Source organism: Cetorhinus maximus, chromosome 1 (assembly GCF_964194155.1).
Source record: "Cetorhinus maximus chromosome 1, sCetMax3.hap1.1, whole genome shotgun sequence".
NCBI lineage: Eukaryota > Metazoa > Chordata > Chondrichthyes > Lamniformes > Cetorhinidae > Cetorhinus > Cetorhinus maximus.
This window is the reverse complement of record NC_135879.1, coordinates 40254242-40281739: the sequence shown is the minus strand read 5'-3', so window position 1 is coordinate 40281739 and position 27498 is coordinate 40254242. Positions and strand designations below refer to the sequence as shown.

General features: G+C 43.0%; 1 protein-coding gene across 1 annotated transcript in view; it reads right to left on the bottom strand.

The window, feature by feature from the left end:
• The window catches only part of LOC144679540 (short transient receptor potential channel 3-like), a 182448-nt gene that overhangs the window by 125441 nt on the left and 29509 nt on the right, over positions 1–27498 (bottom strand). Inside the window, exon 2 of the mRNA XM_078540036.1 lies at positions 13564–14341. Coding sequence (XP_078396162.1) covers positions 13564–14341 — 778 coding nt within the window. The remainder of the gene's footprint in view (positions 1–13563; positions 14342–27498) is intronic.

The following is a 27498-nucleotide window of genomic DNA, read 5'->3' as shown; positions in this document are numbered from 1 at the left end:
TACTGTCCAACTGGGTTTTCCAGGGAAACCTGGGATCTAAAGGGAGCCGGGAACAGCAAGATCCAGCAGTTAAGTACTTTCTATAGCACTCCTTGTGGACCAGGTGGAGCAGGAGTGCAGAAAAACAAATAAAGAAATAACAATGAGGTCCTGCAGTTAATTTCAGCAGGACCTCCATGTTCCTGGTATCCTGGGTTTCTCCCACTATACTACCATCCCCCACTGCCTCACCCACTTATTTATAAATATCAGGGCTATGGTGTAAATAGGCAACCCAGAGACTAGTAATGAGTAAACGTGAAAGTGTATGAACGCAAATCTCAGAAACTAGTGATGAATAAGTATGAAAACCAACCACTAGTGATACATAATATATACCAAGCCATGGAGAGTGCAATGTGTGATCTCTAATAAATATTGTGTCGTCATGGTTTATTTTTTATTCATTCACAGGATGTGAGCATCAATGGCAAGGCCAACATTTGTTGCACATCCCTAATTGCCCTTGAGAAGATGGTGGTGAGCCACCTTCTTGAGCTGCTGTAGTCCATCTGATGTAGGTACACACACACAGTTCTGTTTTAAAGGGAGTTCCAGGATTTTAATCCAATGAGCAAGAAGGAATGGTGGTGTAGTTCCAAGTCAGGATGGTGTATAGCTTGGAGGGAACTTGCAGGCGGTGGTGTTCCCATGCAGCTGTAACCCTTCACCTTCTAGGTGATAGAGGTCACGGTTTGGAAGGTGCTGTCAAAAGAGGCTTGATGAGTTGCTGCAGCGTATCTTGTAGAGGGTTCACATTGCTGCCACTGTGCTCATCAAGGCAAGTGTAGGGTATTCCATCACATCCCTGACTTGTACCTTGTATCTGGTGATCAGGCTCTCAGGTATCAGGAGGTGAGTTACTCTCAGCAGAATATCCAGACCCTGAGATGATTTTACAATATAGTAGTTAAATGTATGATGCAGTTCAATTTCAATGGTAATTCATCCAGGATGTTGATGATAGGGTATTCAGCGATGGTAATGCCATTGAATGTTAAGGGGAAATGGGTGGACTCTCTCCTGTTGGACACGGTCATTGCCTGGCACTTGTGCAGCGCAAATGTTACTTGCCACTTACCAGCTCAAGCCTGAATGTTGTCCAGGTCTTGCTGCATGCTGGTATGGACTGCTTTAGTATATGAGGAGTCAGGAACGGTAGTGAACATTGTGCAATCATCCACAGACATCCCCGACCTTCCAACCTTATGATGGAAGAAAGGTCATTGATGAAGCAGCTGAAGGTGATTGGGCCTACAATGCTGCCCTGAGGAAGTCCTGCATCAATGTCCTGAATGGGGCTGAGATGTTTTGCCTCCAACAGCCGCAACCATCTTCCTCAATGCTATGTATAACTCCAACCAGTGGAGAGCTTTCCCTGATTCCCAACGATTTCAATTTTACCAGATTTTCCCACTCAGTCAAATGCTGTCTTGATGTCAAGGGCAGGCACTCTCACTTCAGCTTATGAATTCAGCTCTTTTGCCTGTACTTGGATCAAAGCTGTAATGAAGTGTGGAACCTAGTGATCCTGGCAGAACCCAAATTAAGCGTTCATCAGCAGGTTATTGCTGAACAAGTGCCACTTGATAGCACTGTCAGCAACACCTTCCATCACTTTGCTGATGATTAAGAGTAGATTGATGAGGCAGTAATTGGCTGGATTGGATTTGTCCTGATTTTTGTGGACAGGACATACCTGGGCATAAGAATGTAACAAATAGGAGCAGGAATGGGCCATTTGGCCCCCTGCGCCTGCTCCACCATTCAAAAAGATCATGGCTGATTTTATTTTGGCCTTAAGTCCATTTTCCTGCCTGTTCCCCATAACCCTTGACTCCCTTGTAGATCAAAAATCTAACTGTCCAACTCAGTCTTGAATATATTCAATCACCCAGCCTCCATTGCTGTCTGTGGAAGAGAATTCCAAAGATTAATGACCCTCTGAGAAAATAAATTCCTCCTCATCTCCAGCTTAAATGGGAGACCTCATATTTTGAAACTGTGTCCCCTAATTCTAGATCGCCCCACAAGGGGGAATTTACCCTGTCATGCCCTCTCAATATTTGATATGTTTCAATAAGATCACCTCTCATTCTTCTAAAGAGTATAGGACCAACTTGCTCAACCTTTCCTCATAAAACAGCCCTTACATCCCAGGGATCAACATGGTGGACCTTCTCTCAACTGCCTCCAATGCAGGTACGTAAAACTTTTGTTATCTGGCATGCTCTGGGAATGGGTGGTGCCAGTTAATCAATAACATTGATTAACAGGGAGTTAATGCGTTATTTAATAAGTCAGGCTGGTCAAATTTTTTAAGAATCAAATGTCAGTAGATTTGCATTTCAGAAAGATGATTATACAATACTACAAAGGGATCGGAATTTGGGGAGAACCAACGCCTAACAGTAACATTGAAACAAAAACAGAATTACCTGGAAAAACTCAGCAGCATCGGCAGAGAAGAATAAAGTTGACGTTTCGAGTCCTCATGACCCTTCAACAGAACTGAGTAAAATTAGGAGAGGGGTGAAATATAAGCTGGTTTAAGGTGGGTGGGGGGGAAGAGAAGTTGTGGGGGGGGGGGTGGTGGGTGGTTGTAGGGACAAGCAAGCAGTGATAGGAGCAGATAATCAAAAGATGTCACAGACAAAAGAACAAAGCGGTGTTGAAGGTGGTGATATTATCTAAGAGAATGTGCTAATTAAGTATGGATAGGAGGACACACAAGGTACAGCTCTATGGGGGTGGGGTGAAATAAGACTAACAGAGCATAAAAGGTATAAATATAAAAATAATGGAAATAGGTGGGAAAAGAAAAATCTATATAATTATTGGAAAACACAAAAGGGTTGGGGAAGAACCGGAAAGGGGGTGGGGATGGAGGAGGGAGTTCAAGATCTAAAGTTGTTGAACTCAATATTCAGTCCGGAAGGCTGTAAAGTGCCTAGTCGGAAGATGAGGTGCTGTTCCTCCAGTTTGCGTTGGGCTTCACTGGAACAATGCAGCAAGCCAAGGACAGACATGTGGGCAAGAGAGCAGGGTGGAGTGTTAAAATGGCAAGCAACAGGGAGGTTTGGGTCATTCTTGCGGACAGACTGCAGGTGTTCTGCAAAGCGGTCGCCCAGTTTGCGTTTGGTCTCTCCAATGTAGAGGAGACCGCATTGGGAGCAACGAATGCAGTAGACTAAGTTGGGGGAAATGCAAGTGAAATGCTGCTTCACTTGAAAGGAGTGTTTGGGCCCTTGGATGGTGAGGAGAGAGGAAGTGAAGGGGCAGGTGTTGCATCTTTTGCGTATGTATGGGGAGGTGCCGTAGGTGGGGGTTGAGGAGTAGGGGGTGATGGAGGAGTGGACCAGGGTGTCACGGAGGGAACGATCCCTACGGAATGCCGCCATGGGGGGTGAAGGGAAGATGTGTTTGGTGGTGGCATCATGCTGGAGTTGGCGGAAATGGCGGAGGATGATCCTTTGAATGCGGAAGCTGGTGGGGTGATAAGTGAGGACAAGGGAGGGAGGAGAAGGCGTGAGGGCGGATGCGCGGGAGATGGGCTGGACACGGTTGAGGGCCCTGTCAACAACTGTGGGTGGAAAACCTCGGTTAAGGAAGAAGGAGGACATGTCAGAGGAACTGTTTTTGAAGGTAGCATCATCAGAACAGATGCGACGGAGGCGAAGGAACTGAGAGAATGGGATGGAGTCCTTACAGGAAGCGGGGTGTGAGGAGCTGTAGTTGAGGTAGCTGTGGGAGTCGGTAGGCTTGTAATGGATATTGGTGGACAGTCTATCACCAGAAATTGAGACAGAGAGGTCAAGGAAGGGAAGGGAAGTGTCAGAGATGGACCATGTGAAAATGATGGAGGGGTGGAGATTGGAAGCAAAATTAATAAATTTTTCCAGGTCCCAGTGAGAGCATGAAGCCGCACCGAAGTAATCATCGATGTACTGGAGAAAGAGTTGTGGGAGGGGGCCGGAGTGGGACTGGAACATCAGTCCAGCAGATAGATTGACTGCGCTGTAAATGTACTTCTGATTCAGATAATGAGAGCAATGATAAAAGATTAACATTTCTACATTTCACTGCAGTCAAAATCTGGTCGAAACATATTGCTTAACATCAATAGCTTCATATTTACAAATGGAGAAGATTTTGTTGTATTTCCACCCATCTCAGGACAAACTAATAAGATTGTACATTGCATTAGTTAACCTGCCTTATCAGTGTGATCTTATTCGGCTCCTACTTAACGTGAGAAGACTATTCAATAAATACGTCAAGGAAGTACCCCTCTGTGACTTCCTCGCTCCCTGTGCTGCGCTGTTAATTGTTGTTGTTTCAGCTAACACATCTTAGATAACACATTCCCAAAATTTGCCTCAGATTTTTCCTGCTTTTAAAAGCCTCCTGAAAAATTGCCTCCTTGGCTATGCTTTCAACCCACAGCTGTATTTTTATTTAACTCTGCTTCCCTTCTGCCAGGTGTCACCTTTCCAGAAAGCATTCTGAGACTCTGTTCGCAGTGGATGGAGCAAGAAGGAGTACCAGCGCCTCTACCGGAAGCTTAGCCAGCCTTACCGAGGTGACCTGAAAGCGCTTGGAAATCTTTAAGTTCCGGATAACTTCTGAATGTCTTCCGGTTGGTAAAATGATGATTTGCGTTAGGGAATATCAGAAATTCCAGTTAATAGAACATTCCTGTTGGTACATAGTGCCAGATAAGACCAAGTTTATTACATATCCCTCTCTAAATGAGACCAAAACTGCACGCAGTCTCTCTAATGCTCTGTACAACTGTAGCAAGACTTCCCTACTTTTGCACTTCATCCTACCTTGCTATAAAGGGTAATATTTAATTTGCCTTTCTAATTACTTGCTGTATCTACATGCTAGCACTTTGTGATTCATAATAGGTATAAATCAGTATTGTAGCTAGAATTGGAACAGCTTGGCTAAGGGCCTGCAGAGTTTTGGAGTTCAAGTCTTCAGTACTGTGGCCTGGTTGTTGTCAGGGACCATAGCCTTTGTTTTGGGTGACAAGACAGTTCGGATTTTCATTAACTCCCGGTGTCCCAACAGTTTCCTGAAAATGGTTCAAATGTCCCAGTTTTCAGCTTTCCAACTTCTGCAGGAGTGGAATGAGTTTGAATTGAATGGCTCTATTTATATTTGTTCATGCGTCCTAGATCTGCCACTTTGCCCTGCAGCATGACATTACATTTCCAGATAACACATGGAAAGCAATTCCAGGTGAGGTGGGCAGAAAATGGGTGACAGGAAGGTGGAAGATGCTTGTCTGAGTTGTTTACGTCCACAGGGCATGTTTTCCTAGGAACTTGGTGCGGAATTGACTTTGAAAAGAAGATAAGGTACCGATTTATGGCCACTTCACTTGTTTCCGATAGTACAGTAATAAAACCGGAGATGGTGCTGCACCTGAGGAGCTGCAAAGAGAAATCTATTCATCTTGTGAGGGAGTATTACCTCAGGGAGTCTGGGTTTTTACTTTTAAAAATCTGGTCATCCTACCTTTGCTGTATCTAGTGCCTTCAGCTGTTTTTTGATATTACAATTGAATTAACAAATTGAATTGGCAGAAGATTGTCATCTGTGATGATGGGGACCTCAGGTGGAGGCAAAATGGATCATCCACTTGGCACTTCTGATTGAAGATGGTCGCACATGCTTCATTCTTGTCTTTTGCACTGAAGTATATCACTGAGAATGAGAATGTTTGTGGGACCCTCCTCCTGCACCATCTCTCTGGCCATTAACCTACTCAGCTGACTACCTTTCTATTTTTATACTCACTAGCATATGGCACCAGGATTCTGCTTCCTAGCTCCCTAAAATCTGTCTACAGGATCTCTTCCCTCTTTTTGCCTATGTCTATACATACATGGTATACATGGACAATGAACTCTGGCTGTTCAACCTTCCCCTTCAGAATACTCTGCAGCAGCTCAGTGACATCCTTGACCAAGGAGGCAGCATACCATCCTGCCTGTTCCCCTAACTATTGAATCTCCAATAATCCTTGTTTTCCTGATCTTCCTCTGCTACACCTGCATTGCTGAGCCACTCATGGTGCTGTAGCTTTGGCTCTGGCTGTATTTCCAAGAGGAGCCATCAGAACTGAATGCACTGAGGGGTCTCCAAAACCACCATATTAAATTTAATACACAGTAAGAATTTTAGTTGCACATTAATACCAACCATATAAATTATGAAATAATTTAGATATAAACACAAGTTACCTCAAGGTTTTTATTGGACAATCCTGTCTGTTCCACCACTCAAGGCATGTTTGATAAGCTCAGGAGTGATTGCCATTGTCATTTAATGCTGAGGATACTGGAAGTCTCCCATCCCTATCTTGCTTCAAAAATTATTAGTTCTTGAATTCCTTTGTCTCTCACTTATTTACTGGTCTGACGTTACGCATCTATCCGGCTCCTGATCTGCTTAGGGAATGGAGCACTGTGTTGAGTCAGGAAAAGGTCAAATCCATTATGGATGTAAACTAAAAATTCCTATGAAATATCTTCTGGATACAAATGTCTCTACTATCAAAAGAATTGTTTTTGTGAGTCACAAACTTGTGCCTCTGATGGTGCAGACCCACTAGTCATTTTGAAATTTCCATAATTCCATTTCCTGCTGATGATTTTCTGGCACGAAACCTTGCCTCTGGATCTATTAGCATCCTTGATCTTTTACTGGAACTGTGAATTCCCTCAAGACTTTGCAGAACCACATGATGCAATGCACAAAGATTGCTTTTGCCTTGCTTCAGTTTGGAAATATAAGCACCCTTTTAAACATTTCTCCACACTAATACTTAAGTTTTTTTTCCCCTGAATTGCTACTTTCTGGTCTCATTCTTCCTCACAGCTCCAATCCCCCAACCTTGCATATTCTGAAAACACAAATTCTTTTTAATAATTTCTGACAGCAAGTGACTTTACCCTTCCCCAACTATTTATAAATTTCTACGATTCCTTCTGTCCAAATACACATTCTTTAATCAATATTATCTTCAGTTGTATTTGAAAATCAGGACCTATAAATCATCTGGCCGGAAGAATGTTATGACCCTTGTTCAACTCATTACTATTTGCTTTATGGTTATTTACTGCAAAGCACCGCTGACACACCAAATAACAAACTGCAATTATTTCCAACCATCACAATAATCAGTTTTATATGGTCTGTAGTTCAAAGTCTCCAGGGAGGCTCATCCTCTTGTAGACAAGATTTGCCTGCTCCTATTATTCAATCCTGAATAGTATTCCTATTCTTCCTATTGTTAACATATTTCCAACTTTTTCTTTCTCTTTATACCTTAGAGCAGACCCTCGAAAGAACTCATAGGGGATAATTTTCCCCCCGTCAGGCGGGCCGGTTGGGAGTGGGTGTGGAGCCGATTGCCGTCTGTGATTGGCTCCGTGCCGCCATTTTACGTGGGCAGGCCAAATGTGCCTGGGAGGAGGTGGCAGATATAGTTAGTTCTCATAATGTGGTGCGACGCACCTGGGTCCAGTGCCACAAGCGTTTCAACGACCTCTTGCGCTTGGGAAGGGTGAGTACCATGTTGTCATAGGTCGCTTAACATAGCAGGTAGGCTTTTCCCCCCTGCCCCCCGCCCCCCCACCCCACCCCGCCCCACAACTCTGAGTGTAGTTACTGCATTGAATCATTCATGGCATGTGTCCCTCGCTGGGTGGGCCAGCAGATATTGCTCATGCCTAGTTCACCCTGAGAGGGTTGTGCTGAGATGGGTTCTGCACCCGCAGCATGTGGAAGACTGACACCCACAGTACTGTTTTGGGGGCTACCTCAAGGATCTGCACCTAGGCGAAGTGCTGGAACTTCAAAACATGTCAAAGTCAGGTTGCTGACATGCTGGGAGGGGAACTTCCAGATGGCAGGGCACCCATCCATCTGCTGCCCTTGGCGTTCCACATGCTTGTGCGTCCTTGCTTTGCAAGGTTAGACCGTGTGGTGGCAAATGTGATGGAGGCAGCGTGTGGGCAAGGGGAGTCTGCCCTGGCTTCTTGGTGCGAGTGTGCGGCAGCTGCAGGGTCACGATTCGTTGGAGCCCTGCAATGTTTCACTCAGGTGGGGGTGGCAAGGATGCAATGACAATCCAGGTACAGGGTGGACCAATTAATGCTCCTCCTTTTCAGGAGAAGACCGCACACAACAACACTGAGCGGATGCGGACTGGTGGAGGCCAGGCCCAGTTGGCCAAAATCACCAGATATGAGTAGCAGGCGATGGATCTGGAGAGGTGCCACGCACCCAGGTCCACCGGTGGTGGTGAGGCTGGGGTGCCTTGGGGAGGTAAGAGTGCCGTGCACTGAGGTCACCATGTCTGTCCCAGCAGCCATTCCACTGTTGAATGGTGTGTGTTGAAGGTCCATCTGTGGTGGGCTGACTGAAGGTTCGTTGGATTAAAGCCTCCCGGGTGTCCCTGCCTCCCTGAAGGATGCCTGGGTTAGTGTCTACCCCCTCAGCATTCTCCTGTGCATGCTCATCCTCGGACTCACTACTGGACACATCGTGTGCAGCTGGTGCATCTGCGTCTACATCTTCTTCCTCTACTGCGTCCCCCATTTCCAGTGCCAGTTTGTGGAGAGCACAGCATGCAACCACTTTCAGTGACACACTATCTGGGGGGTATTGGAGTGCGCCCCCTGAATGGTCCAGACATCGGAAGTGCATCTTGAGAAGACTGATGGTTCTCTCCACCACAGCCCTTGTGGAGGCATGGCTCCTATTGTACCCCTGCTCAGCCTCTGTTCCTGGATGGTGGAGAGGTATCATGAGCCACCTTCTGAGGGGATAGCCCTTGTCACCCAGCAGCCATCCATCCAGCCGGGCTGCAGCGCTGAAGAGCCTCGGCACCTGGGAGTGTCTCAGGATGTAAGTGTCATGGGAGCTGCCTGGGTACCTTGCACAAACTTGCAGAATCTGCATCCAATGGTCACACACTATCTGCACGTTCATGGAGAGGAAGCCCTTCCTGTTGACGAAGACACCCAGCTCACCCTCTGGCGCCTTGTGTGCGGTTGATTGCACCCTTGACACGGGGGAACCCAGCAATCACTGCAAAGCCTCTGGCTCACTCTGCCTGGCTAGCCTTGTCCCAGCGGTAGTGGATGAACGTCAATGCATGTCTGAACAGAACGTCTGTCACCAGCTTGACACAAGTGTGGACAGCTGACTGGGAGACTCTGCAAAGATTACCCACCGACCTCTGGAAAGAGCTGGAGGCATAGAAGTTGAGAGCAGCTGTGACCTTCAGCACCACTGCCATGGGGTGCCCACCCACAGTTGGCGCAGATCTCAGGGCCTATCATCTGACAAATTGAGGTCACTGTCTCCATTGAGAGATGGAGCCTCCTTCGGCACTGCACCTCAGGCATATTGAGGTGGCTGCTTCGCCGCCTGTAAACCCTGGCAGCAGGATAGTGGCGTCTTCTGCGGCCCTTTCTGCCTTACACTTCCTGTTGGCCCTGCGCCTCTTGTGCCTGCACCTCTCCTCCCAAAGGTGGCTCCCCTGAAGGCTGAATATGGACTCCTGGCCTCCTCCCACTTCTGGCCCTCTCTTCCTCCTCAGAGGAGGTGCGTCCAGTGGAGAGTGCAACTCCCATTCCCAGGGTAAGGAAGAGAAGGCTTCTAGAAACCAGCAAGGCCCCAAAAATTGATGTTTGCTCCAGAGTCCAGACCTGAAGGCTATTACTCCTGTCCAAGCAGCTGTGAAGAATTTTGAAGTATTCCTGTTCACACAGGCAAGTAGCAGTAAGTTTAAATATTAAATGTCTGCCAAAGCCCACTCATCCTCTTATCCCACCCGTGGGTGTGATTTATAAAAATGTGGCCTACCTGTCTGCCTGTTACGCCTGTGCGACGATCTGAAGATCGCACGGGCCCCAAAAAATTGGCATCAATTACTGGCTCAAGGGCCTTAACTGGCCCATTAATTAATGGTGGTTGCGCATCGGAGATCATTGCGCGCCTGCCCACCAAAATGTCGCGATGGTACACGGTGATGTCAGGACGCATGCCTGACGTCACTGCACGTCATTTTATACGTCAGCATGCAGGGCCCGCCCCCGCACGCTGACGAGAAAATTCTGCCCATAGTTTTGATGGGGCTGCAAAATGGGCAATATTGGGTCAGCAGCTCATTGCCCGATCTTCCTTTACATTTTTACACTTCCCCCTTTGATTGTGTTCTTTCTTGTCTCTCATATACCATCGAATTTCTACCATGGCATCCATTCTATTTTTGAAGTTGGTCTTTCTGAACATGTCCTAAAGATCTTCTTATCTGTTCTGTAAATCTATTTCGTATTCTTCCTTTGATTTAGACCACCCAGGGAATCAAGATGCCAAATTAAATCTGAGCAATTTAAAAGTGAGTCTCGGGTAATTCCCCATTATTCGATTTAGTATATGGTGTTCTATAAGTCCTCCCTATCTCAATATTTTTAGCAGGGGTATGTTAACCCGCCTGATGTAGATACACTATTGTCTGCTGTAGATACTATCTAATCTAGATGTCATACCATGACAAATTCTTCTATTCCTCAGAAAATCTTATGATGCAAAGATCCCCCGTGTCTCAATGTCATCACCATAAGTCTCCTTCATTCCACCATTTCTTTAGTGTTGCCACTCATAAATTGTCTGATCAACTTCAACATAGCTCTAGTTTCGCCAACTATTTATTTCACCCTTAATTCTGTTCATCTTGTCTATTGTTTCCCGGCTATCTGATGAGCAGGATTTTTTACATGAGGATGGCACAGTTTAGCAGCAGAATTATTTTCCCTGTCTTCCATTCAGTTAATGTCTTTTCCTTTTCTTTTAGACAACCTTGTCTTTTCTTTTGACAAATGGCAGTTGTTTATTTGAAGTTTCTGAAAGGATAGACTTTAGGCTTGGTTTAGGGAGATTCAACAGCATGTTGCTATTCCCTTAGTACACTCAGAAACAATCCCAGAATCTTGGTGCCCTTTACAACCCATTGTTAATTTCAGCATCAATATTTAGATATGGTTAACTGTTCCTCAAATACCTCCCGCTTGTGCTTCATCTTTTTAGTATATTTAGGATGCTGCATGGAGCTTACTTGACTGGGTCCCCAGGGCCATCAAAGAGATTACTTGTCTGTTGGCAAACTTTCTGTTTTGACATTTTTTTTACTTCTCTGGAATTCTCAATAGCTCAACCCATTTTGAGATTTTGGGCTTTGCATTAGTTGGAAAATGGTCTTTGGGTTCAGTTCTCAACCAACTAAAGCTCATCTTTTGTTGGAACTTGCATCTCCAAAATGAATCGAAAGAGAACAGATAAGAGCATGGTTTAAAGCAGTTCATAAAAGCATATAAAATTGAGGAGAGATTAGACCATATAGAAAAACAAATACAATTAAGAGTTAATGCAAAAATAAAAATGAGAGTTAATATTGGTGAAGAAAGAACAGGGAAAAGAGGGAAAGCAGGCAAGAAGTTTTAAGTTAAAAAGTCTTTACTTTGCAATATTAATGGCTGAAATTTTACACCCACCCGCCACTCCCTCTGCAGCAGGCAGGCAGGTTAGGGCGGGGGGGCATAAAATCAGGTGGTATGGCAGGGGGCGCATGCCTGTTGCCTATCCCGCTCCACTGGGATGTTACTAGCACTGGGGTAGGTGTCAGGCAGCATGTCCTCCTATGGCCCAATTGAGGCCCTCAAGTGGTCAAATAATGGTTACTTAAGGACCTCCTCCAACTGCTTCTAGTATTTTACCAGCAGCTGGGAGCTGACCAAGCCACTTGGCAAGGCCACAAGGTAAAAGCTGGCATCCTGGCTGCAGGCACCCAGTGCCCTGTGGAGGACCTTCTCAGAAGCAAGGGCCACAGTCGCTTCTATCGCCTTGGCCTCCCAGTTGCCACCGCTCCTCCACTCACCGAGACCTTCCTGACTGGTCCTTGTGAAGCCACCCAACTTACCTAATTATCCTGTCTCCATTCTTGTTCCTCACTGTGGACTGACTGCAATACCAGCAGTGCTCACCACTCCCGCAGGCACTGCTGGGACTGGAGAGCAGCCGGCCATCTGATTGACCAGTAACCCTTGGAGATGGAATATCCACCTACGTGGGGGCAGAGGCTGCCATCTCAAGTAATTAACTACCTGACGACCGTAAACTCTGGTCATGGCTTGCTGGGCCAGTGAAGGTAGACTCTCCCCCAACTTTTCACCCAGTAGGCATGGCCACCAACTTCGCATAAAATTCCAGCCAATACCTCAACATTAAAACTTTCCCCTGATACCTAAATAGCTTTACTACTGCAATATTGTGCTGCAATCATGCTGACACTGCTACTTACTGGGGTAGATTTTGACATCAACAGAAGTATTGATTCAGTATCATTTGTTCCACACTATTGCACAAAGTCAAAATCCATCCCACTGTAAGTTACACAACGAAAAGACCCCACATTTGGACTGTATGTTGTGCATGTATCTGGGTCATAGTAAGATCAGCTAGAAAGGAGTTCTGTGCATGAATGCTTGGACAACGTACAGATACCTCTTCATAATGCTACTCATTTTCAAGGTGTGAAAGTGCAGCGTGGGAATATTTCCCTCATAACAGTAATAATATTCTATTCAAAGTTTTTGCTACTTCTACTGGGTTTTGGTTACTGCAAATTGATACACACTATAGCCATAGTATGGTCAATGTCATATAGTCATTGGCCTTAACCGGCAGGGTAGATTACTGTAATGAATGAGCTTTAATGAGTGGCTGGGTTATGAAGGACCATGGAGATAGAATCCAGGTTGTGATGGTGATGCTGGTGTGTATTATTGGTGCCTATTTGGGTTTAGTTATGACTTTGGACGTTACACTCTCTGGATGGGTGCGACTTAACTACTGTTGCTGTTGAGTTGCTAATCTGGAATCTGATCGTAGAGTATGAAGAGGGCAGATTTCAAAAAATTTCTCCTAGTTTAGACTCAAGCTATATGTGATTTTCTTAAGTTTGGAATATTTCTATATATATATTCTCTATAAGTTCCCAGGCAGTCCATGACCACATGGCCGCTTTTCAAATGCAACTGGACATTGGGCTCAAGTTATACTGCAGCTAATGCAAAGTAAGACTGGTTTGAGTTGGCCTTCCTGTGGAGCATTCTGGTACTAGATGGCTTTTGTATGTGGCTGTGTTTGGATCAGGACCTGACATCCCAGTTTTGAGGTCACTTTCATGTTGATTTTATGCGCAAAATCACTTTACATCAACAATGTCAGTATATGACAGACTTTGTTTTAGCATCACAATGCATGGGATGACAGGTCAGAAAAGCTGCTCCAGGGAGACTGTAATTTTCCAAGATCCCATTGGCAAGTTAAAGGCTAATTATCACAATAGTCATGTTCTCTCATTTATTCTATGCAGCTTTTATAAAACTGAAGAAAATTATATGTTTGGATATACATTTAAGAACTCATTAAACTTACCTTAAACTCTTTTTCAATATTTGCCAACTTGGCTAGTTCGTTGCTAAGTTCCAGTGCAGTATGTACTGGATCCTCACTAGACAAAGACAAGTAGGCAGGGCTTGCTAATCCTTTGTACGCATTGATCCTTGATCTGGAGTGACTAAATGAATCGTGCTTTTGTTTCTCCACACATTCATTGCATTTACAGAAATAGTCGTGAGGTTTCTCAATCCGTGCTCCTTTCATCAACAGCATGTGCACCACTTCATACTTCTGACAGTGGGCAGCCAGAATGATTGGGGTGATATCAGGAGAAAATCTGGTGCCATCTTCATCGTAGGCATAAAAATCATCATCCTGCATTTCCTGCTCACATGGGCTAAGGGTCAGGCGATTACCGGGCTCAAATCCAGAGTGATTCAAAATTGCTTCCACAATTCGTATATACCCCTTACTGATAGCAAGTAATAATGCATCTCCGATTCGAGCCAAATTATCCCTCTTCAGAAGGAGCTCAGTTACTTCCAAATGTTCATTACCAACTGCCAGCTGAAGGGCATTCTGGCCCATGTAATCAACACAATTAACATTCAGTGACTTGCTCTCCTCCAGCATTCTCCGGACAACAGGTATGTTGCCATATTCAGCTGCATCCAAAAAGCGTTCCTCTTCTGGAGTTAGGCTTGTGCCCTTGTCATTGAACATGAATGCTGGACCACGGACGGCTTGTCTCCTTCCCTTTTCCCGCAGCACTGTCATTCTCCGCTGCATTACAGATGGGTTACTTATACTTTGCCTGAGAAAGAGCACAGTAAACTAAGGTGAGATGTGAAATATTTCTGCAGTCATTAAATTCAGAACCACTAAATATTTGCCTTTCTATCAAAATCAATTTATACTAGTTTTAAACTTTTCCCAAGAAGGCCAACTAAAGCCTACTTTTGCTGGTATGGTGGTAGTAATGATGGTTTTCTTATGCTGTTAACTTTAATGAAATAAAAAGAAACTATCATTGGAGTTATAAGAGTGGGCAGGAGAAGTTTAATCCACTAACAGATAGGTCAGTAACTAGAGAAATCAGATTGACGATAATTGACAAAAAAAGCCAGGCAAAATGAGAAGCATTTTTTTATACAGTGAGTTTTTACGATGTGGAATGCAGGGTCTGAAAGGGTGGTACAAACAGATACAATCATAACTTTCAAAAGGGAACTGGGTAAATATTTAAAAGAAAAATATGCAGTATTATGGGGAAAGGGCAGAGGAGTGGGATTTATCAGATAGCTCTTTAAAACAGGAAAACAGGAAGGATGGGCTGAATGGCCTCCTTCTGTGCTGTATGATTCTATGATTCTAGAGTCAGGTGTTTTCTTCCAGTGCACTAAAAATCACTTACACTTATAAAACTTGGCAAAACTTAACAAGGTACATCATAGGAGAGGGGGAGCTCTCCCTCTCTAATGCTCTAGATTGGAAAAATACACTTAAGTTCTTCAATTTACCAATAATGTAAGGGCCCTTCATTTGACAATAACCTTAGGGTAATTAAAGTTAGTGTGAGGCAACTTCAATTATAATTAAGTGAGACTGTTTTATTATTCTGGATGATATATATGTTGCATCTAAATAAATAATGGCCTTGCTTTAGTAACAATTTTGTTTGTGCTGAAATGACTTAGTTCTTTGCCTCACATGACAATATACAAATACTGCAGCCTTTCAGAAAAACTGAGAATAATTGATTTGGTCTGAGCAATACTGTAAACCAACTCTAATTTTGCAGTCACACATTAAGACACAAGGGCCTAGAAATTTGGACGCAGAGATCCTTCCCTGTGTTTGAATGGTCAAGCCCAATTCACACCCAAAATTGGGCCTCAGGCCTTATTACCAACCAGCCGGTGCACTGTAGATACTTACAGACAGTTTGATGGTAAAGTAGAATTCTGGAAGATCTGGTTACTGCAATGCCAGAAATGGCCTTCAGGTAAGTGATGAAAGGCAACTAGGAAGGATCGCAATTGGGAAGTGGGTTGATTGGATCAGGAGCTAGTGGCAGCTGGTAGCTTGGGGGAGGATCAATGGAACGTTGGCCAGGGAAGGGGATAGCTGGCCAGCAGTGGCCCATGCCTTTTTAATGTGACATTGGTGGGAGCACTCCTACTCCTCCCAGCTCCACTTTCAGATAAGTATATTTTAAAATCTTAGTTTGCTGGTTATGGCCCAGCAGATAGTTTCTTTAAGACCCATCAGTTAGGCTGCATATAGGCCTAATCTTCCTGAGTGCAATTGGTACGGAAAGCCTCAGGGCAGTCCAATCTTGCTGAGGGGACCATAATCAAGTGTTGGGCCCTTACCTATTTGTGTAAAAGGCCTAAATCCTGTTTATGGCATGGGCAGTCCTTGCTGATTATTCGGCTTTACCAATATAGTGGAGTGAAAATTTCCACCTCATAATGATGTGCACTTTCTGCTCATTATACTTGAGGCTTAGGACGCCATTTAGCACTTGAAAACTGGGTGCTGTGCAACCAAATTTCTAGGCCAAGATATCTGCAGTATCTATTTTGGTCTTAATACTATTCTGTGAAAATTTTCTGCAATAGCATTATTCTTCTACATTTTTTAAGTCAGGTAGGCATTCTTTTCCATCTGAAATAACCAGATATGTTCTGGTTCAGATAATGGCCCTTAATGCACTACAGCAGCCATTTGGCAGTGAATAGTCTAAGTTAGACTTGTGTTTTTTGATCCTGCAATCGCCAATATGCAAATTTTCTAGAAAGTACTTATAATACACATCAGCAAGCATAGCAGCAGATCAGAAGTAGATAATTAAAAATTCATACTGCTTGTTGATTTCCGCAGGGACATCAACCTAATTTATTTCTCCATTTATTTATATCCAGCAACAGATTACTGAAGGCTATAAATAGGAATAAATTTAAAATTATCTAAGCCGGCAAAACTAACACTGACTAAAATATGAGCTGTATCTTTATGATGAGTATTTATATATATTTTGTTACGAATGCAAAGTTTCATAAGTTGGTTATGTTTTAAACTGTCTCTTTTAATTAAAGGTAAAACAGAGTAATGGAGAGGGGCATGTGACCTCCTACTAGGTCTGCCTGGTGATAAGCTCATATGACTTGGTTGCCATGGAACAAGGGCCCAGGTCAGGGCCTACTGAGAGCAAATTTTTAACACCTGGAGACTAAGGCAAAGGCAGCTGGCCTTACTGCTGCCAGACTTACTGATTCAGAGACCCTGCTCAGAAAGATAGAGTTCCGGAGAGAGGAAATGGAAAACAGCAACTGTTGTGAACAGCAGAAAAGGCTGCTTTCTGTTAGCCGCCAGGCAGTGTGCTGGTAGGAGCTTGTCTTTTGGTTGAAGAGATTTGACCTATGGAAATTTAAGGACACTGAAAGATTTACTCTGGTGTGGCTGGGACAAGGAGTTGCTGGAGTGGACCTTGCTATAGGAAGTCGGTTCAGGGATTCTCAGAAGACTGAGGGACAGACACTAGATATTATGCCTCAGAGAAGCAAGCCTGTTAGAAGCTAGGAATAACTTTGGACTAGTTCCTGCAAAGACTAGAATTCTGCAGAGAGTGCAGTATAACGTATAAATGCAGCGTGGGGTTTGCAGTCATGTTAGGAAGTCAAGGGGTTAGTGAATTAATCAAGGGGTTAGTTAGTGAATTGGTTGTATACTAAGTAATATTTAGTTGGTGTTGCTTTTATTGTGCTTTTTACAGTAAAAGTTTTAAAACATGGAATTTTGTTCTGTGATCTTTCAAGTCAGTCACTGAGAATTTAAATCTCTTTAAAATTATCCGTCTCTAAGGGGATCGTAACATATTGTATAAGTATAGCTTTGTTTTGGGTTCATACATGTAATGAACAACTGATTATTGAATAATGTTGAAGCTTAGGCAGCAGGATTTGTAATTACTTCGCACTTTTTTCTTTCACTCTCTTTCATTTCTTTCTCTTTCTTGCTTGTATTGAAATTAATTTTCTGCCACTTAGTCCTGGTTTGATGCTTCACTTAATGTATTTTGTGTATCTTGGACAGGAAATCTGTTTCTATTTTTATGATGTGTCTACTACAGAAATACAGTAGAATTAAAAAGGATATTGATATTTAAAAGTCTCTAGTACTGTTCGTTAACAGCCAAACCGGCAGCAGTGGTCACAGTGCCTTTACTTCTGCAAACTCCGGATCACAATTGATTTTAAAGGGGCTGGTGCAATAAAGATTAACCGCTCAACTTTTTGGAGAGAGAAACGGCAGAGGGGCGCACAGTTCCAGGAAATTATGGCCTGGTGTGAGTAGTGGTGAAAGTTACATTATAATTTCCTGGAAGTTTTGTGCCGTAAAACAAGCTGTATGATGTAGTTGTACCATTACAATGATGTAATTTTTGAGTAAATTCTAGGTCAATGTATTCCTTTCGTTCTTAACTCCGATTTAAGAAAATTACTTACGCTGAACCAAATGTTTATGGGGGAGATTCATGCTGCTAAAATTTCTTTGAAAATTTAAGTAAAGATAGTCATGATTTGGTCTCAGAAGGTGGCAGAACAGATGAATAAGATAATAAGGAAAGCATATGGAATGCTTTTCTTTATTGGACGAGGTGTTGAATACAAAAGTAGGGATGTAATGCTAGAACTATATAAAACTCTGGTTACGCCACAGCTGGAATTTTGAGTGCAGTCCTGGTCATCCCATTATAGGAAGGACATAATTGCTTTGGAGGGAATACAGAGGAGATTTACAAGAATGTTGCCAGGCATGGAAAATTGAGCTATGAGGAGAGATTGGAAAGGCTGCAGTTGTTTTCCTTCGAACAGAGGAGGTTGAGGGGTGACCTAATTGTGATGTACAAAATTATGAGGGGCCTAGATAGGGTAGACAAGAAAGACCTGTTTCTCCTACATCCCAGGGTACTAAAGGAGGTGCCCATGGAAATAGTGGATGCATTGGTTGTCATCTTCCAAAATTCTGCAGATTTTGGAACAGTCCCTGCAGACTGGAGGGTGGCAAATGTTACCCCACTGTTTAAAAAAGAAGGGAGTGAGAAAACAACAAATCACAGACCGGTTAGCCTAACATCAGTAGCAGGGAAAATGCTAGAGTTTATTATAAAGGATGTGATAACAGGACACTTAGAAAATATCAAAGGGATTAGACAAAGTCAACATGGATTTGTGAAAGAGAAATCATGTTTGACAAACCTACTGGAGTTTTTTGAGGATGTAACTAGAAGAATAGATAAGGGGGAACCAGTGGATGTGCTGTATTTGGATTTTCAGAAAGCTTTTGATAAAGTCCCACAGAAGAGGTTAGTGTGTAAAATTAAAGCATATGGGATTGGGGGTAATGTATTGGCATGGATTGAGAATTGGTTAGCAGACAGGAAACATAGTAGGAATAAACTGGTCTTTTTATGAGTGGCAGGCTATGACTAGTGGGGTACCACAGGGATCAGTGCTTGGGCTCCAGCTATTCACAATATATAAGATCATAACACGTAGGAGCAGAAGTAGGCCATTCGCCCCGTCGGGTTTGCTCTGCCATTCAATGAGATCATGGCTCATCTAATAATCCTCAACTCCACTTTCCTGCCTTTTGCCCATACCCCTTGATTCCCTTACTGATTAAAAATCTGACTATCTCAGCCTTGAATATACTTAACGACCCAGCCTCCACACCCCTCTGTGGTAAAGAATTCCACAGATTGACTACCCTCTGAGAGAAGAAATTCCTTCTTATCTCTGTTTTAAATGGGCACCCCCTTACTCTGAGATTATGCCCTCTGGTCCTCGGCTCTCCCACAAGGGGAAACAACCTCTCAGCGTCTACCCTGTCAAGCCCCCTAAGAATCTTATATGTTTCAATAAGGTCGCCTCTCATTCTTCTAAACTCCAATGAGTACAGGCCCAACCTACTCAACCTCTCCTCATAAGAAAATCCCTCCATCCCCAGTATCAGCCTAGATAACCTTCTCTGGACTGCTTCCAATGCTAGTATATCTTTTCTTAGATAAGGGGACCAAAACTGTTCACTGTATTCTAGGTGTGGTCTAACTAGTGCCTTGTATAGTTTTAGCAAGACTTCACTATTTTTATACTTCATTCCCTTTGAAATAAAGGCCAACATTCCATTTGCCTTACCTATTAGCTGCTGAACTTGTATGTTTGCTTTTTGTGATTCATGCACGAGGACCCCCAAATCTCTCTGTGCTGCAGCTTTCTTCAGTCTTTCTCCATTTAACTAATATTCAGCTCCTCTATTCTTCCGGCCAAAGTGCATAACCTCACATTTTCTCACATTATATTCCATCTGCTATGTTTTTGCCCACTCACTTAACCTGTCTATATCCCTCTGAAGACTCTTTGTGTCATCCTCACCACTTGCCTTCACACCTATTTTTGTATCATCCGCAAACTTGGCGATAGTACATTCATTTCCCTCATCCAAGTCATTAATATATATATATTGTAAATAATTGCGGCCCCAGCACTGATCCCTGTGACGCTCCACTAGTTACAGGTTGCCATCCTGAAAATGCCTACCGTATCCCAACTCTCTATCTTCTATTAGTTAGCCAGTCCTCTATCTGTGCTAATATACTACCTCCAACACCATGGGCACTTATCTTATTAAGTAGCCTTTTGTGTGGTACCTTATCGAACGCCTTTTGGAAATCCAAATATATTACATCTACTGGTTCCCCTTTATCTTTCCTGATTGTTACCTCCTCAAAGAATTCTAATAAATTTGTCAGGCATGATTTCCCCTTCATGAAGCCATGCTGACTCTGCTTGATTATAATATACATTTCTAAATACTCTGCTATTACATCCTTTATAATAGACTCTAACATTTTCCCAATGACAGATGTTAAGCTAACTGGCCTATAGTTACCTGTCTTTTTGTCTCCCTCCCTTTTTGTATAAGGGTGTTATATTGACAGTTTTCCAATCCTCTGGGACTTTTCTAGAATCTAGGGAATCTTGGGAGATTACTACCAGTGCATCCGCTATCTCTGCCACTATTTCCTTTAATATCCTAGGATGCAACCCACCAGGTCCAGGTGACTTATCGGCCTTTAGTCCCATTAGTTTCCCTAATACTTTTTCTCTAGTGATAGTTATTGTATTATTTCCTCCCCCTTTTTCCCCATGATTATTTAATGTTTTTGGAATGCTATTAGTGTCTTCTACTGTGAAGACTGATGCAAAGTCTTTATTCAACTCCTCTGCCATTTCCCCAGCCTCATTCTCTAAGAGGTCTATATTGACTTTGGCCTCTCTTCCTTTTTATATATTTAAAGAAGCTCTTACTGTCCGTTTTTATATAACTTGCTAGTTTACCCTCAAAGTTCATTTTCTCCCCTTTATTATTATTTTTTTGGTCATCTTCTGTTGGTTTTTAATACTTTCCCAATCCTCTGACTTACATTGTGGCAAAGATTAATGGTATGTTTTTTCTTCCACTTTGATGCTATCCTTAACTTCCTTGGTTACCCATGGTTGGTTTATCCCCTTCCTACAATCCTTCTTCCTCACTGGGATATATCTTTGTTGTAAGTCACGAACTATTTTCTTAAACATCTGCCATTGTTCATCAACCGTCTTTTTTGCTAAACTCCTTCCCCAGTCCACTCCAGTCAACTCTGCGCTCATTCCTTTGTAATTACCCTTATTTAAGTTTAGAACAGTTGTTTCTGAGCTAACTTTCTCACTCTCAAACTGACTGCTATATTCCACCATGTTATGGTCACTGTTACACTCGTTACACATTACCAGATCCAAAATAGCCTGATCCCTGGTTGGATCCACAACATATTGTTCTAGGAAACAGTCCAGAATACACTCTATGAATTCTTGCTCATGGCTACCTCTGCCAATTTGATTTTCACAGTCTACATAAAGATTAAAGTCACCCATGATTAATATACTGCTTTTTTTAAATGTCCTCATTATCTCCTGATTCATTCTCTGTCCAAAGCATAGCTACTGTTAGGGGGCCGATAGACTATTCCCACCAGTGTCTTCTTCCCCTTGTTATTTCTTACCTCCACGCATATGGATTCCACATCTTCCGATCCAAGATCATTTCTTGCTATCGTACTTATCCCATCTCGTACTAACAAAGCTACCCCACCACCCTTTCCTTCTTGCCTGTCCTTTCGAAAAGTCACACACCCCTGTATATTTAGTTCCCAGCTTTGATCTCCTTGTAACCATGTCTTCATAATAACTATAAGATCATGCCCATTACCCTCTATTTGTGCCATTAATTCATTTATTTTGTTCTGAATACTACGCACATTTAAGTAAAGAGCCATTAATTTTGCCTTTTTACCATTTTTTTCCCCCCTTTTATCCTATTTGCTGCTATTTCTTTATGCTTGTTCACTCTGCCACTTCGTGCCACACTCTGGGTATCATTATCTAAGTAGCAACCCTGCAATGCCGCCATATCCTTTTGCATTGTAAGCCTACTTATCCCCTCGCCAGAACCCTGCTCTCTCTCTCTCTCCCCCCCCGCCCCCCCATTTAGTTTAAAGCCCTCTCTACAGCCCTAGTTATTCAATTTGCCAGGACACAGGTCCCAACATGATTCAAGTGAAGCCCACCCCACAGGAACATCTCCCTTGTACCCCAGTACTGGTGCCAGTGCCCCATGAACTGAAACCCATTCCTCACACACCAATCTTTGAACCATGCATTTATCTCCTTAACTTTATTTACCCTATGCTAGTTTGCCTGTGATTCAGGTAGTAATCCCGAGATTATTACCTTGGTGGTTCTGCTTTTTAATTTAGCTCCTAACTGTTCAAATTCTTTTAGCAGAACCTTCTTTCTAGTCCTATCAACATCACTGGTACCAACATGCACGACGACAACTGGATCCCGCCCCTCCCGCTCCAAGTTCCTCTCCAGCCCTGAGGAGATGTCCTTAACCCTGGTACTGGACAGGCAACACAGCCTTCGGGACTCATGCTCACGGCTGCAGAGAACAGTATCTGTCCCCCTAATTATACTGTCCCCCACCACTACTACGTTTCTATTACCTCCCCTCACTTGAATGGCTCCCTGTACCACGGTGCCATGGTCAGTTCGCTCATCCTCCCTGCAGTCCCCACTCTCATCCACACAGCTTGCAAGAACCTCATAACTGTTAGACAATTGAAGGGGCTGAGGCTACTTGAACACTATCCCCTGGGTCAATGATTTGGATGAGGCAACCAAATGCAATATTTCCAAGTTTGCTGACAACATAAAACTTGGTGGGAATGTGAGCGATGAGGATGACGTTAAGAGGCTTCAAGGTGATTTAGACAGGTTGAGTGAATGGACAAATCCACTTCGGTAGGAAAAACAGAATGGCAGAGTATTATTTAAATGGTGGTAGATTGGGAAATGTTGATGTACAAAGAGACCTGGGTGTCCTTGTGCACCAATTACTGAAAGCAAGCATACAGGTGCGGCAAGCAGTTAAGAAGGTAAATGGCATATTGGTCCTCATTGTGACAGGACTTGAGAACAAGAGCAAGGATGTCTGACTGCGGCTGTACAGGGCCTTGGTGAGACTACACCCAGAATATTGTGTGCAGTTTTGGTCTCCTTACCTAAGAAAGGATATACTTGCCATAGAGGGAGTGCAGCGAAGGTTCACCAGGATGATTCCTGGGATGGCAGTATTGTCGTATGAGGAGAGATTGGGCCGACTAGGCCTATATTCACTGGAGTTCAGAAGAATGAGAGGAGATATCATTGAAACATATAAAATTCTGAAAGGGATGGACAGACTTGATGCAGGGATGATGTTTCCTCTGGGTGGTGTGTCTAGAACAAGGGGTTGTAGTCTCAGGATACGGAGTAAACCATTTAGGACTGAGATGAGGAGAAACTTCTTCACTCAGAGGGTGGTAAACCTATGGAATTCTCTATCACAGAAGGCTGTGGATGCCAAGTCACTGAATATATTTAAGAAGGAAAAAGACAGATTTCTGGAATGTAAAGGCGTCAAGGGGTATGGGGAGAGTGTGGGAGTACGGCGTTGAGCTAGAGAATCAGCCATGATCATACTGAATGGCAGAACAGACTTGAAGGGCTGAATGACCTACTCCTGCTCCTATTTTCTATGTTTCCAGCTAAGGGATCAATTACTAGGAGGCATATACTTAAAGTGATTGGTAGAAGGATTAGAGGGGACATGAAGAAAAATTTCTTCACACAGAAGGTGGTGGGCATCTGGAATTCACTGCCTAAATTGATGGTTGAAGCTGAAATTCTCAACTCATTTAAAAGATACCTGGGTCTGCACCTGAAGGACTATAACCTGCAGTGCTACGGACCAGACACTGGAAAGTGGGGTTAAAAATGAGCAGCTAGTTTCTTTTTACAAAACAAAAACAAAAATACCTGGAAAAACTCAGCAGGTCTGACAGCATCTGCAGAGAGGAACACAGTTAACATTTCGAGTCCGTATGACTCTTCAACAGTTCTGTTGAAGAGTCATACGGACTCAAAACGTTCAACAGAACTGTTGAAGAGTCATACGGACTCAAAACGTTCAACAGAACTGTTGAAGAGTCATACGGACTTGAAATGTTAACTGTGTTCCTCTCCGCAGATGCTGTCAGACTTGCTGAGTTTTTCCAGGTATTTTTGTTTTTGTTTTGGATTTCCAGCATCCGCAGTTTTTTGCTTTTATCTTAGTTTCTTTTTACTCTTTTTTGGCTGGCGCAGACATGATGGGCTGAATGGCCTGTTTCTGTGCTGTAACTTTTCTATAGTTCTCAAAATGGAATGAGTGTTCTTCTGTGACTATTAGGAGGCCAACCTCTGGAAGTCCATTCATTGGAAAAGTTCAACCCATTAAGTGTTGAAATAACTAAAACCTACAGATCTCTCAACTTTGCCTTAGTTATTTCAATATAATTCATCGTGTATTTCTATTGTGAGAGGCCCAAGAAATCACCTCCCACTTCGTTTAATCAACATTCTGCATTTAACATGCAATTAGTGGCAAATATACCTTCTGTTGGCTTTTTTCCTTAAAAGTCAATTCACAACAAAACTCCCCATAGAGGGGACCTGTCTGCCCAGGAATGGAGCACTGTACTCTGAAGTGGTCATCACGCTACTTCACATTTCTCCTGTTCTTTCTTGTACTTTAGGTAAAATGAGATATTTCTATTTATATTTCTATTTTCTGTTGTATCGTACAACCAAGAAATGAAAGATGCTTACTCGAGGTATAAGTTTGACGATGTTTAAAATGTTCTGGACAGATATTAACTTATGATTCACAATGACTTTACTAATATGATCATTTTGGAATCAACAAAAGTTTATATTCATTAGATTATGTTGAGCTAGGCTTACCATTGGAGCTTGGATTATTTAACTCATTAGAGAGACGTGTAAAATTCTAACACTGCAACGACTTTGTATTATTGTATCTGATTAGTTATTTAATTTGCTTGTACTTCGAGAACTTGCATTAATGTGTATTAAATCAAACGGCACTCCCTTATGTTACTTCAAACTGCACAGGTGTCTCCTGTTCTTTCTTTTGTGTTAGTCAAATATGACACATCATCATCCCATCCCCTCCAGGCCGGTGCAACACTATTTACCAGTCTTTCTTTTTATGTGTACCACCTCACGTTTGTTTGTAGGAAATTACATCTGCTATTGTTTTCCAATTCATTGTTTAATGCCCGAACAGTCTTCACAGAATCAATAGTTCCTTATAATTTGCATCAACTAGAAATTTGACCAATTGTGATTGAATTTCTGAATCCAAGCCATCAATGCAAATTAGAAAATAGGTCCCATCACTGATCCTAAGAGACAGAAAGCAGAGAGTAGAGGTGAACAGTGTTTTTCAGAGTGAAGGGAGTAAACCATTGTTCTTTTTGATAGATGTTCATGATCTGCATTTGGATATTGAGGGCATAATTTCAAAGTTTGCAGATGACACAAAATGTTGAAATGTAGTTAACAGTGAGGAGATTAGTTGCAAACTTCAGGAGGTGATAGATTAGTGAAATGGGCAGATACATGACAGATTAAATTTAATGCAGAGAAATATGAAATATTGAATTTTGGAAGAAAAATTGAGGAGAGGCAAATAAATGAAATAGTACAATTTTAAAGCAGGTGCAGGAACAGAGAGACCTTGGAGTTCACGTACAGAAATCTTTGAAGGTGGCAGGACAAGTTATAAGGCTTTTCTAAAAGCACCTGGGATCCTTGACTTTATAAATAGAGGCAGAAGCCCCAGCATTAACTAGGAGCCAAGGAGGTGCAGTGACTCTGCAATCAACCAAGGAGCTTGGTAAAGCCAAGATGTGGAAGCCCTGCCAAACCTAACTGCAAGCCTTATTACAATACTGCGGTGTTGTCCTCCATCTGGCACCTGGCCAATTGGATAGCCTAGCTTTATGGGTAGTAGGGTAACCTAGCAGAAGGAGCCCACAGCTCAAAGCCCATGGGGACAGTCCTTGGCACACATAAGAAAGTATCAGCCCCAGTTCATGAACAGGAGGGAGTAGAGAGGCTGGAGATCGGAAAGGAGAGAGAAAGGAGATCGACAGGAAGGGAGGCTTGCAGTCGGGAGGGGGGGAAGGGCACATGGTCAGGGACATGGGAAACAGGGAGGGGTTTCCATGGATGTCCATGGTTTCTTTCAGGGGCCTGGGGGAGTGTTCTTCTCTATCCTGCCCCATTAGAAAACCTAAAAATTAAATTTTACATTTACTTGCTGGGCCTGTTCTGGCCTAGAATTCAGCTCCCTCAATGTTTTGCCTAACACAGCAGCTGACACGCCCACTCACTATTAGACCTTGTGATGGCTGTCACTTTACGATCAATTCAACTGAGTAGGAGGTCACGTGATTTGTTCAACCAATGTGTGGCTAGCACGGGGGAATAAATTCTAGGGAGGGGTTCCCTAGGAAAAATGGTTGTCTGAAGGGCTGGCTGGATACAAGCAGCCATGGAAGCTCTCGTGTAAATTGTTTGACTAAGAAGCCTCCCATAGCATGTTTCTACAGACCTCTCAATATCTCATGATATAGCAGACCTATTTAAAACAGGACTCTGCCTCCTCCCTGCTGCATCCCACTCACCTGCTCAAAAAAGCAGGTTAATATTTGGGCACACTGGGAATGGATCAGGATTGATGGGGTAAGTAACCCCTGTTATTTTAACAGCTCCCTCCCACCCATTTTTGGGTTGAAGAGAGGCCCACAGTTTCCTTCTGAGGCCCTTCCTGGTCCACAAGAAAACTCAAAAAATAAATTTGATACATTCCTGCTGGTCCTTTCTGGCCTGGATCCAACTCCCTGTACACCAGTCGGGGGCAGGCAAAATTGGGGTGCAAATACAAAAGCAAGGAAGTTGTGCTAAACAATCATAAATCACTAGAAAGGCCTCAGTTGAAGGATTGTATCAAGAGCATCAAGAGATTTTGTATAAAGATCACGAGTTTGTTCAAGCATAAACCAATTTGGAATAGGTCATTTAACTCATCAAGCCTGTTCTGCCATTCAATGAGATCATAACTGATCCATGACCTAACTCCATATACCCACCTTTTCCTCATATCTCTTAATACCTTTGGTGAACAAAATTCTACCAATCACAGTTTTAAATTTACAATTGATCTAACAACAATTTCTGTTTGCAGCTGGTTCCAAAATTCTACTACCCATTGTATGTAGAAGTGTTTCCTAATTTCACTCCATATATAGGTTCAGCCCTAATTTTTAGACTATACCCCACAGTTTGAGACTCTCCAACCAGCAGAAAAAATTTCTTTTTATCTATGCTGTTTCCCTTAATATCTTCTAAACATCAATCATATCATCCCTTAACCTACGTTCCAGGGAATGCAACACTAGTTTGTGTATTCTCC